Source organism: Megalops cyprinoides, chromosome 6 (assembly GCF_013368585.1).
Source record: "Megalops cyprinoides isolate fMegCyp1 chromosome 6, fMegCyp1.pri, whole genome shotgun sequence".
Classification (NCBI taxonomy): Eukaryota; Metazoa; Chordata; class Actinopteri; order Elopiformes; family Megalopidae; genus Megalops; species Megalops cyprinoides.
In genome coordinates, this window is record NC_050588.1 from 9,898,171 (window position 1) to 9,911,649 (window position 13,479).

General features: G+C 44.4%; 2 protein-coding genes across 2 annotated transcripts in view; both read right to left on the reverse strand.

Annotated features, from left to right (window-relative positions):
- cacna1sa (calcium channel, voltage-dependent, L type, alpha 1S subunit, a) overlaps positions 1-7,552 on the reverse strand; it is a 32,509-nt gene extending 24,957 nt beyond the window's left edge. The window contains exons 1-2 of the mRNA XM_036532382.1: positions 7,094-7,552; positions 3,091-3,196 (exon numbers count right to left, since the gene is read on the reverse strand). Of these exons, the coding sequence (XP_036388275.1) occupies positions 3,091-3,196; positions 7,094-7,281 (294 nt within the window). The 5' untranslated portion in view covers positions 7,282-7,552. The remainder of the gene's footprint in view (positions 1-3,090; positions 3,197-7,093) is intronic.
- Positions 7,553-11,143: 3,591 nt separating this feature from the next.
- LOC118778743 (achaete-scute homolog 5-like) lies at positions 11,144-11,749 on the reverse strand. The gene has a single exon (XM_036530412.1). The coding sequence runs from the start codon at positions 11,747-11,749 to the stop codon at positions 11,144-11,146; it is 606 nt and encodes a 201-aa protein (XP_036386305.1).
- Between the last annotated feature and the right edge of the window lie 1,730 nt (positions 11,750-13,479).

The following is a 13,479-nucleotide window of genomic DNA, read 5'->3' on the forward strand; positions in this document are numbered from 1 at the left end:
TGAATAGTACATGACATTTCATGAAATAAATGTTTCGGTTTCCAGCGAAGGGTGAGTCATTAAAATGACAGGAATGATACCAATAACACTTGATACAGAAAGCATTTACAATTTTGGTATTCAGTGTCTAATTTTCTTACATATGTTCTGATAATTTGATCCATTTCCTGTATTGCAGGACGAACTGATTCTTATAGAACTCTGCTCAGAATTCTGTCGTACCCATAAGTACTTAATACACATTACAGTACATGTCAAATTAGAATTTATGTCTAGAAGTGCCACTTTATTGTGATGAAAGCCGACAAGTGGAGCGGCCATTTGTTGTCAAGGGGTGGCACTGTGCCCTGGCCAGCTTGTGCCAGCGAGAGGGGTGCTGTGGGCACCCGGCCTGCCCTGCTGTCGCCTGGGTCCCATTTCAAGGTTGGCATTCAGGGAATGGCACGCTGACAATCGAGAAGGATGACAAAAAGGGGACCAAGACTCACAGGGCATGAGGGAACTGGGCCATCCCAACTGTGCCTTTTTGGTGTTTACCAGGTCTCAGGTGATGTGGCTACTGTTGAACGAACAAGCACGTGCCAGTAGATGGTATGTAGGTATCGTTGGCAGGCTTTTAAAAAGATGAAATCTAATTTTATTCTAGAGTTTTTTTTGCTTTTAACAGCCTTTCAAGAAAATTCACTGAGCCAGCAAATCAGAACACTTGTAGGTTCAACAATGGCAGATACAGAATTTTCAGTGTGGAATATGCACAAAGCTGACTGGTCCATATGTTAAGAATCTGTGGCATCAGTACCATAAATAGTACAATATAACCACTCAGTGCACAGGGAACATCAAACAACAACCACAAACCACTCATGATTCTAAGTTGGTTGTTATTAACACCAAGAACATTTAAAAAACGCACAAACTTTCAAAAGAATGGCTTAGATGGCCTCTCACAGATTTCAGTTGAATGTGATTCATTAAAGGGGAAATGTTAACCATATCCTGCAGAGCACTGGGATTGCTTTAGGTCACGCACTCGTGTCTGTGGATTACCGATCGTGCCCCCAAGGCGACGTCATGCACTCCCGGCGCACCATTCGAATTCAAAGGTGATCTAAATATAAAGCACTGAACAAACAGCAGCACAACGGCTGGGACAAGCACCTGTCCCCCTCTGTCACCTGAATCAAGGACATAGCAGTGGCACACTGACAGTCTGGCTTCTGACTGACAGAGGTGGCTTCTGGAACTCCACTCTGGTCATAGAATAGGGGCTGAGAAAACACAGTCAATTAAAATGTGATACAATGGTGATTACCACCCTGCCTAACCAAAGCTTAACTGAATGTTGACCTTGCCACTAAATAGGTGACGAGGTATGACACAAAGCATTGTGTTGGCCCTCCTGAAAAAAAAGACTGTCCTTTCAACTGAACTGTGACATTGAACACAGTATCTTTGCCTTTATAAACTGCATGTAAGAAAGGAAATATTACATATAACAGGTTATTACTGTAGATATTACAGATTTTTTTAAAACTGCAGAAAATAGAGATTTCTCAGTTTGAAGAAGTCTGAGTTTAGAAGTCTTAAATTTCTATTTTGGAGTGATATGTCATTCTCACAAAACAGTTGTGAGTCTAAGTCTAAGATCATTTTTTAACATGGAGCATTCTCCTTTTTCTTGGAAAATTATGATGATAGTGTATCGTGTGAGTGCAACAGGGAATTTTACTTGACATTATCAAGATGTTGATTTAGTAGCTGACACCCAAGAAAGCCATTCTCCAAACGTAATATCTAAACATAATATTCTTATCATAATATCTAAGATAGGAAATATAAGCACCTGTTACACTGTCTTTAAACATTCAGTAGACATGAAAAATATCATTGAGTCATAGCTGGAGAAATATTAAGAAGCAATGTTTCTGTCTGTACTATGAGATTCCACTGTCACCTTCCACACTACGATGCAACATTTATCAAGCCTGTTCCTGGAGTGCTGTTCTGTGTCTGGTTTTTCCCTCAACATCCTTATGGCAATCCCTTTGACTTAGACCAAGTCAGACCAAGGTAGACCAGCCACCCCACAGTAAGTTCAGCCATTTCCACCTGTCAAGAAAGTGAGGACACGAAGAAATGAAGAAGACCTGCTGTTCTGCAGCCTTCCACGAACCTACAACAGGAACACTGACCAAATTCTTGAAAGCACGGGTCACCAGGGGACACTCATAGCCACTGTTATTCGGGCAGACCTGCCTGTACATAGGCCGCTGTAAATGGCACGGGTGGGATATAGAGGAAGTAAAGGGCACGAGAGATCAGCCGTGCCGCTGGGCCAAAATCCTCTCGTCTCATGTGACTGTTAAAGATAACAACGCTCCGCTCGGCTGCCGGGGCGTCTCTCGAGAGCCATGTTACCCACTGAACGAGTGTGCCACATTCCTGTCCTCTCCATCTCTCGCCTGGCCGTCTTTCATCTCGCCGCACCATGAGACTCCGGTTCACTGTCCCACGTGTGGCTGAGAGAGGGCGACAGCAACCGCGCGCCCGATTGAACAGGACCTCCGAGAGCATTCTTCACACTATCTTAAGGAGAACTGCTCACAAAACTGTCAAAATGGATACCCTGCCACATAAGAACCATGCCGATTGTTGGCACCCTTTTGTCCGCGTGATAAATCCAAAATTTGTGTAATTGTGTAATTTCAGCTGCCCACCCTCTCCAGCTCAGCACTGTGCGCATTGTGGTGAAGGGAGGTTTCCTCTGAGAGGAAGCAAGGTGCGCTCCACAGCAACACCGCACTCCCGTGTGAGAGAAAGTGGAGTTGAGGCATAGTTATAAGAAATCGCACCATTCACACCTCCGCAAAGTTAGGAGCTATCTTAATGACCAGCAGGCCTGTCCAGAATTGAAACATTGCAGTGTAAATTTGCCATTAGCCAGCCATTCCGTCTTAGATTTTGTTTTTTTTTTTCCCAGCTACAAGAGAAGTCCAGGCTGAGGGCCAAGTTGAGGGCATGCTGGAAGCCATTTCTTTGAACAGGGCAGATTTAGGCGGATGTGAGGGGCAGGGATGGAGTTGGACTCACCAGGTTGGTGTTGGTGTTGTTTGTGTCCTCTTCCGGCATGGGCAGGAACACAGCCAGTGCCACACAGTTAGCGAAGATGGTGAGGAGGATGATGATCTCAAAGGGTCTGGGGATGAGTGGTTAGGAAAACACTGCACAATTGGGTCAGGAATGAACAGCTTGCTTAGCACTCTGAGTGCTGGTGCCCAGGACAACACCAACAGCAACAGAGAGCACCAGGAGCAATGTGTGGGACTCTCATGTTCAGCACAACTCTCATTGTTGAACACTTACTGTCATTACTGAGAACAGATTCCAGAAAAAACGGTCCCACAGGAGCAGGTAAAATTTCACAAGAGTGAGAATACAGTAGCTTTGAAAGTAGAAATTGTACAGTATGTTTAACGTTTATCTGATATTCAGCACAAACAGCTGTAAACTTAAGTGTAGTAAAGGCATCTTCATGGCTCTGACTTTACACCTTGGAAATAGAGCATGTCCTTGGATTGTGCTATATGTGAATCTGTCTCCTGTAAGCAGACAAATGACAGGCTAAAATGAATGGGCACTCTTTTATGGGTGCTTACCCACCTAACCAAAGACAGTAACATAACTAAATTCAGCCACAAACCGCCTCCAGTCAACAAAGGTGACCAATGCAGGTCCACACACAGAACATTCCGGTAGATGCATATGCACCCAGCTGGATTTAGCTCTCCCCCTTTTCCGAACAGCATGCTTCCGTGTGCCAAGTCAATTCCTGAGGGTTTTGAGTCAGCGCACAAGACAAGGCCACCAGACTGGTGCCACAAAAGACAGCTGCTCGCTTCCACTTGCGCCTCATGCTCATATCACCATGTCAGACTGCTTTTTCACGGCCGTGGTGGTAATCGCTTTTCATATGCTCCATATGAGCAAACACGCAAAGCAAAACGTGCTAAAGCTTGCTCAGTAATGAGTAATGTAATATAAAGTTATTTGTACTCATGGTAAGTTTTTCCTTCACTATTCTGGTTTGCATCAGTAAAACCATGGAGACTGTTGTAGGTGAGGCCTCAAGTGTGTGCTTCATGTTGTAAAGTGTGTGTCATTTGTTCCCAAGGTAGAGTCACAGTCATCAGTCAAAGTGACAGTCACTTGCCACTGAGGTCACGACCGGCTGCTTTGAATGGCTGAGGACCAACTGTACAAATAAAGGAACTCACACTAGCTGACCTCAGCACATAAGCGATACCTACATGAACACACACTTGTACTGAAGTATCCATATAAGCTTTAAACATGTTACATCATATCCAAGAGCAGGGAACTAAAATGAATGAACTGCTTGGCTTGATTGTGATACAGCTATGATATGTGGTTGCTCTCATAATAGTGGTCATAATAGTAAATGGTCATAATAGTAAAATTCAAAAGCCAACATAATGTTTGCACATTTATAATGTCACATCACTTGATTGACAGATACATGGAGGCTTCAAAATTTTATTCTTGATAGTTTTAGAGGTTCCTTATAATTGGTTGATGATGCTATTAAAAATGACATAATTCAAGTCCCCACAAAGTCAGACCTCACCATCTCCACCTACAGTAGGGTCTGTCATATAAATCATTTAGCATCGCTTATATTAGACACCAGATTTACACACAACATAGAAACATGCCCGAGTATGAGTATTTGTGTCTTCTATCTTTTCATTATACCTTCCTCCAGTGAGTCAAAGGGACTTCTTCTGCTGATTCCATTAAGAGTGATAATTATTAGACAAATAACAACTATGTTAAAACGGTGTGGTGTTAAGCTATGCGGATGTTTTTTTATTTAGATAGGGTTTAAACTCCTTTCTCAATTTTAACCTCATGTCTTATTTCAGCAAGAGATTTATAACACAGCTATAAATACCTGAAACAAGGAATGCCTCTGTATGTGAACACAGAACAGTAATCTTATCTTATTTTCTGCCCTCTCAGTTATTAATTCATTTGTACCATGTTGTGTACATTGTTAGACTCTACCAAGGAGTGAATTAGAATAATTAGGATGATAATACAATACAAGGTCAAATGAAACCGAACCTGAAAATATTCGCATCGTCAGTTTAAAATGCTTGATAGCTGTTACAACTTGCTGTTACATTGTGTTTTTGTGTCTGCACATTCACAGCTTTAAAGTGAACAATTTCTTGAGGACTAATGAACACAAGTGGACATGTCTAACAAGTAGTACCGACTCCTGTGGTACACAATAGCCCTGTAAACCTAGGTCGGATTGCCCTCCTTCTGTTCCGTGTTCTATTGTAATCCTCCCCTGCTGCTGTCAGATTGCACTCCCCATTCCTGCCATGAGGGGGTGCTGTTACAGAATTCTCTCACCGGCTTAGCGTGTCTGTTTTTAGGCAGTGATGAGAGGTAACAGCTGCTGCACACAAGAGTATCATTGCACAATTTGAAAAAAAAAAAAACCTTTAATTTTAACAGGGAGCGACTTTTCTCAACAGCTCCAGTGATTTATGGGGCAGAAATTCCTTTATGTGGAGGTCTCTGGTTGCTACCTCTTGAAATTCTACAGAGGACTCTTTGGCCCCCATTGTCTCCCTTATGACTATTTCTAGAACATTCTTACATTTGAGTTTTTTGATTCAGGTCTTTGTGAGTATCTGACTTGATGCACAAGCTTCCACCTGTTTCTTTTCTCCATATGGCTGTTTGTGTGCAGGTGTTTAAAGCTGCACAATTAACACTTGCAATCAAGGCAGAACACCTATGAAGAAATTTGTCTCTTATGCAGATATGTCAAGGAGCAGTCGATGGACGAGTCTGACGGATACACAAATTTGCATGATTTTTTTTTCCCCCGCTTTGATAATTTGCCAGAAGGAGCAGACTGCGAAGATCTCCATCACTGGGCCTTATTCTCCTGAACCATGTGATAGATTCAGATGACCTTTATCATGATCACTGCTATCAAATCTTGTGACTGGATCGTCACTAGGACGAACTTCACATGCATTGTACATCCAGTGCAGACCCCACCAACAGCAAAGTCAGCCATCAGTCAGGAGCCTTCAAGGTTACGTTCAGCACGGTATTTCTGCTCTGCTATTTCTGTATCGGTAACAGAATTCAGGCAAGCCAATCTGTGATAACTACATTAAGATGCTACTTTAAATCTTTTCAACCTGAAACACGTGCAGGGTGCAGCCAGAAATGACATGACAAATAGCCCTCGCTTTGAGTTTACTTTGAACCAAACCACTGGTTCCCACAATGGAACATCAAAGACTGTAAGTGTGACAGAACTCCCCCTGGCTTCTTTCTGTGCTAACAATGACAGAACTTCTTCCTCACAAGACACCCTTTCAGCCTCTTCTTCCTCCAAGCTCTGTATACCATGTGCTCCGAGTCATCTTTGTGATTCTGTTCTCTGTGCTCTGATGCTGTCCTTCCATTCTGCATATCCAGCAAACTGCGTTCATACTATGATGGACAGTCAGTTGTACACCCTTACTAAAAGGAATCACACCACAGCAATACCCCATTGGCCTTTCGGGTTGATACCATGGAAAAACTAATTAAGTCTTGCTGAAACATTTTGCTTAATTAAATTTCCATGAAGAGCTATTGGACACTACAGCTTTTCAAAGGCTTAAATTCTTCCAAAGTCCTAAATTAGGCACAAACTGGGATATTTACCTGTGTGTGAACACAATTTCAACTCTTTCTTGACAATGCAGTGTACCATATGTGACTGATCTCTGAATGCACCTGTACTTTGTGCTGTATGTGCATGTGTGCGCACATGTGTGGTGCTTTCTGCGTCTCTGTGAGTGTGCATGCATCCACACATGTGTGTTAGGCACGCCTTTGTGTGTTAGGAAAGCCTGTGTATGTTTGCATGTGTGTGCTGGGTGCACCTGTATGTGTGAGTTAGACACACCTTTGTGTATTTGTATTAGGCATGCCTGCATGTGTGTGTGTGTGTGTGTGTGTGGGTGTTGAGAGCTGTAGGACCAGCGAAGGATACTTCCACTCCACAATGCTGATGCAGGCCTTGCGGAAGGGGTTCTTCAGCGTGAGGAAGAAGAGGGATCGGGCGGGCCGGGGGTTGCCACCCGTGGCCTGCAGCTTCTTCAGCTTCTCCCTCTGCTTCCTCTTCAGCGTCTCCTCATCCATGATGTAGGATGACATCGGTTGGTCGCTGCCGGCCTCCATAGCTACCGGGTTCCCCCTCCTCAGCTCTTTCCCCCTGAAACCGCTCTCCCTCTCACTGTATTCCACCGGCTCACGCTCAGCCTTGCCCGGTCCTCTCTGCTTTTAGGTGTCCCGACTTGTCCTCGTCATGCGCCGCTCCGCCTGACCCTCTCTCTCTTCACACCCCCTCGCTCTCTCTCTCACGCCAAACTGTATGGCTGGTTCTTCGCTGGAGCTTCAGGCCTGTGAGCGCACCCTGAGACGCAGAGAACTCAGAGCAGCGAACGGGAGCAGTTGTTCCCAGCAGAGAATATATTTAGACAATGAGTGACGCTCAACCTTGGCGGGAGAGGAGGGGACCCGGAGTGCGGGGACCCCAGAGCAAAGGAGAGGGGCAGCTGTCATGCCCAGCGAGGCCCCTCATTGGTGCTTTCGATCCGCGGGGAGGTGTTGCTCCCGCCCCCACTCAGGGCCAGTTGTATTCATTTGACATTGCACAGAGAGTGGGAAATGCCACCAGATTTTACATGATGGCCAGAATGCTCACAAGATTCAAAATAATGATTGGAATGTTCACAGATTCTGAATAATGGTTCTAGATATTCAGCTGAAAAGAACTCACAATTTAATGTATGTAAAATGACTAAATTGTGCCTTTGTCACAAAATACCGTCCCTGGCCAAAGGCAAGTGAGCTTCTTCAGATGAGATGATATGCATATTTACAAGCATGTGAAATATAACCTGAATAAACATTGGCGTAAGATGATATTTAGTTCTACAGATGAGTCCCTATTTATATTATGCTAGTCTACAGCTGAACTCTATGGGGTGACCTTTGTAGGGCAGAGCGGTGGAGCTGCAGCCTAAATGGGATGAGTTTTGGCTCAGCTTCTGAGACACCTCAGTCCGTTTTTCCAGGCCTTAACCAAAGAGAGGCCATCTCCTTATATCCACGACATCCACTAAATGATGTTGTCCCTGATCCAATTTGATGGTAACCTTGCCCCCCACTCATTCATTGTAAGAAGGTACAGGGCTTGTCTAATAATTATGAGGCTAGAGGGAGCTATCCTGTGCTGTGTACTCTTACGTGAGCGTCTTGTAGTCTAGGAGTCTCTAGAAGTAAGTGCCCTAAAACATTGAGGTAAGCCAATTTTTTTTTGTATTTTGTATTCATAGTGAAAAAATCAAGATGTCACTATTAATTACACAACTCCTTAGGCTACAACATCTTGTTTGAGCTGTTTGCTTGGATCAACAGAGGCAGTTAATTGCTATCAGTTAGTGCAAAAATTCAGTGGGTATGCTCAGACACATGCTTGAGAGAGTCAGATGATTTATAATTTGTGATTTATTATAATTTTGGGGTCTTCTGCTATATCTGACAATTAATCACAGTGAAGGCCCATTGATACATGGTGCAAAACAACTGGATATTATGCTGAGAGCTGCATTACATCCCCAACTCATATGAGTGTTGTTGAAGACAATGGTAAATGTAAACCATAAAGCTCAAGAGCAGACCATGCAGCCATCACAGTGCATCTGTTGTTTTTCCTTGATTTGGATGAAGACCTGCTCCCCACCATGCAGGATATACTTTTGTGAAATGTTGCCATCTAGTGGTTATTATGAACACATTCTTGTAAAAACATGGGCGGGGGTATATACTGTATTTTAACCATTTTAATGGAAATTGCTCTGGATTTTTGGCACTACAGTAAAAATTGTCATAGCCTTTATGCCTTTTATACTCATTATGCACCTTCATCCTGTCCCCCCACCCCACACCACATACCACATACCACACACACCACACACACACACACACACACACACACACACACACCACATACCACATACCACACAAACACACACACACACACACACACACACACACACACACACACACACACACACACACACACACACACACACTCACACTGAGCCATACACACACACATGCTCACAATGACAAGTAAACATTGCTAGCTCAAATCTGTCCTTTATTAATTACTTCATGTAGACTAATTGGCATTCCTGACTACAATTTCTCACAATTGTCATGAACAGAACAAAGCTGTGAATCGATGGGTGTCCTTGAAAACAATGATAACCCTGTTTTCTGTAGTCAATCCCACTGTGACATCACAGTAGACGGACACATAGCAATCAGCTTGAGATTAGTGTCATTTCACTATTAAAGACAGAAGTGAAAAGCTGAAATCCCACACTCTGTGAATTACATTTATCCTTTCACAAGCAAAACCTTGTGTTTCCCAAAAATATGGTGGGTTATCAAGTTGTTCCACAACATCCTAGAAGGTTTTAAAGGACTGTACAGACCACCAATCAAAGGTCTTGGAACAAAACTATTCAAAATTGTATTTGCTAAACTACACAGACATGTTCTACAATGGTACTGTAATTCTACACAGCTATTGAAATGTAGATGGTCCTGGCACTTAATATTCCCTAACAAAACATCAGTTTCTTTACCTTTCTTACATACTTTCTGAGGCCATCAAACTCTGTAAATATCCAAACTGACTTAATATCTCTAACCCCTTCACAGAAAAGAAGATATGCACAAAGGTTATCTGTAACTCAAATGCAAACTCAGCAGATTTCTGTACCTTTCATCCTGCTTGTTGTATGAAGTGGAAAGTAGTGAGGACTAAACCAGGTGGTTTTGGGTTCTAACCCTGGGTGTGCTCTTAAACAAGAACATTTCGTCATGTAAACTACCATTTTACATATTATTATATGTATTGCAGTGTTGTATGATTTTTAAATTGCATTAATTGAAGGCTTGCGTGTGGGGCTCATGTCTGAGAAAGCATGGCTATGGAAAAGCACTCCCAGCCTCTTACAGCAAGTGTCCCTAGTGTCTCTAGCTGGGCTTAACAATAACTTGAATCATCGCATTACTTACACAAGAAAATTTAAATTGGTATTGTTTTAGCAAGTCAGAGGTTCTAGGTTATCTATGTCTTGAACTTTGCCTAATGCATAACAGCTTGCAATACTTGGAGACATATATGTACACAAGCAGCAGTGTATGCAGTTGCATTCAAGTCACAAGTGAGACACGCAGACGCAGCCAGAGCTGCCTCAGTGAAGATATCCCGCTGGATAAAGAGACATATAAAGTGGGTAGGTAATTCACATAGTATGAATTAAGTTTCTGCTAGAGAAACATGTAATACAGTCAATTTATATATATGTAGCCTTTGCATGAAGCAGGTGAGGGTTAGACTAAGTGGACAAAATCACTGAGACATGCATTTTCAATGTGTTTTGTTAATTTAGACACATCAGGCCGTTAAGCTGCTTGAAAGTAGCAGTGATGTTCAACGAAACTTCAGGGAATGGGATAAGATGCAGTTGCATTAACAGCAGTTTACACATTAGAATGCTTTCCAGAAAAAAAATGAACATACGTTGCTTGGTGTGAAGATTTGTTTTCAGAAGATCCACTACACGTAAATGGAATCACTGTCTGAACAGTGCTGGGAAAACGTTTGTGTCTGTGCACCTCGCTAGCAGACTGGTAAAGTTCACAAGTCCAAAGGCCTACAACAACAAAACAGCCAGGACAAACCGGGCCAACGTGTCAGCAGCAGACCAAGAGCAAGTATTCGTGTGCACCTCATTCATTCTCATATAAGTCCTTCTGGCTCTTGCTCAAGATAGGGGTTAAGAACAACATTTTGTTCCGAACAGGACAAAAAAGAAATGAGTCCAAGCCTTCATCGCCTGAGAGGCTACCCAATCAACCGGTTACTGTCCACGCCAAGGTCACGACCTCCTGCAATGAGGCCACGCTACTATGTACTGGTCCATCATGTACTGTCCCATTGGGTTCCAGGGCCCCCGGTCTAGCTTCCCGAGCCCTCTGACTCCTCGCAGTAGAGCCCCGGGGAGGAGGAGGCTGACGCGGAGCGGGGTGACTCCCCGTCGCTGTGGCCCGAGTCCTCCGACCCGAGGGGGGCGGCTTTGGGGCCGGCGTGGGAGGGGTCCCCCACCAGCCCCTGCAGGTACTTTATGTAGCGGATGGCGGCGCGCAGGGTCTCCACCTTGCTGAGGCGCTTGTCGCCGGCGCCCCCTGGCAGGTGGTCGCGCAGCTTGGCGTAGCCCTGGTTGACGCACTTGACCCGCTGGCGCTCCCGCTCGTTGCGCTTCTGGATGAAGGCGGGCTCGAAGGGGCACTCGTACACGCCGAAGTGGCCGTGGAAGGCGGGCAGGTAGGGGAAGAGTGGCGGGCCACCCCGGTACGAGCCCTCGTACAGCCCCGCCTCCATGTTGGAGGGGTACAGCAGGAAGGGCACGGTGTGGGCGAGCGCCTCGCCGCCCGGGTGGAGGTGAGGCGAACGGTGGCGGTGCTCCGGGTGGCCACCAGGGGGCACCATCCCGTACTGTAGTCCGCCCCCGTTCAGCAGCCCTGGCCGCCGCTCCATGAAGGTGTGGGAGAAGCCAGCGTTCATGATGATGTCAGCCGCAGGAGATCCCACAGCTGAGACTGCAGCGCCCCCCTCCCCCCCCTTGTGGGGATTCACGCAAATGAGCACAGGGGCTGTTTTGTTATCTGTGTGTGGTCAAGTCTGTCTTTTAATTGATTTCTCTATCCTTTAATCATCCAGGAATGTCAGCTGATAAGTTTGCCTACAATACATGTAGATCAGGTAGGGAGTTAGGTGGAAATGAGATTCAAGGCTACATGAAGTCAATTGACTATAGGAGCTTACTGAGAAAAGTATTGAGCATTGAGAAAGCTGGTGTTTAGGTATGTGACAAGTCTGTAAGACAAGGTGAGGAACCTCAAATGCTTACAGTCTCTCAAATCAAAGCAATGTATTGGATCAAGTTCAGAGATGCAGGGAGAGACACATCCAGGTTCCTGCCTTTAATTTTGTCATAGCCTGAAAGATTAAAAATGGGCTCGTCGGTTCAACCAGCGTCTGCTTTGTGCTGCGATTGTGGTACAGAATCCCTGTAATACTCTGGTTTCGGCTAGGAATATCTTGAAGAAAAGGTTCATTCCAGTTTAGATTTGAGTGACATCTTCACTTTGAATGCCTTCCTCTTCTCCATGTGCAGCCACTGGGGGTGTAATGAAGACAGAAAAATGACATTAGACCTGCTGTACTGAGCAGGGTGAATTTGAATGACTGGACCATGAGGCACATCAATAACAAGAGCTGAGAACAGAGACTTTAGAAACAAGCAGGTGTCAATGAGGATGGTCACACTATACCTAATAGTCTGTCGATCATGCTGGGCAACTTTTTTGGTTATGTACTGACCTTTCCAATTTTGTATGAAACAACTAACTGTGACCTGACGTAAGCATGTTTAAGATAATCAACCAAGGTTAGGTGTCATAAGGCCACAAGGGTAAAGCAGGCATGGCGCAATTTCATAATTTCAACAAGAGGCAGAACAAATACAGTCCATTAATAACCAACATATATAGAACCATATCTCCTTACATTCTGACCACGTAAGATCAGCCATGACAGGTTTAGATCAGACAGGGCTAGACACGAAAAATTACTTTTAAAACCTTAATGTAAAAAGGTACTAAAGGCACTAAAGGTACTAAAGGCATTATTCGGTCCACAGCATTGAAAAACAATGGTGTCGTACCACACAGCGTGTGTGTGTAAAATGGTCACAGTGCTCTGCGACACAGGCTGACACTCCACACTTTAAAGGGTTAAGCCGCGTCAGGTAGACGTGTGGTCTTGTAATTTCCCAGTCTAGCCCCTTGACTGGTTTTAATCCCCCCCACACCTCCCTGCCCTGCCCCTGTGAGAGTCCCCTGCCTGCCTGCAAGAGGGAAGAGTGCATGGGAATTCCCTGCCTTTGTGTGGCGGGGTATCAGGTATCCCAAAGCGAGCGAGCGGCAACCGCCATAACCACCTTAATGGTTCAGGAGAGCATGCTTTCATCCCCCATGCGATCCCGCTGAGCCCAGGAGATGCAGTGGAAATTGCTTTAAAGCCAGCTCCTTGTGAGGCGCTTTTAATTTACAGCAGATGACAGCAACGAATAAATAAATCAATCAATAAATGAATGAGCCGAAGTAAATAACTGAACTTGTGCATGCAAGAATAGGTTAAATATAAATGACAGAAGTAAATATAACAGTTGCAAAGGTTCTGAAAATCAGCATGGCCCAGGTTTATTTAAAATGCTAATATATATCTCAAAT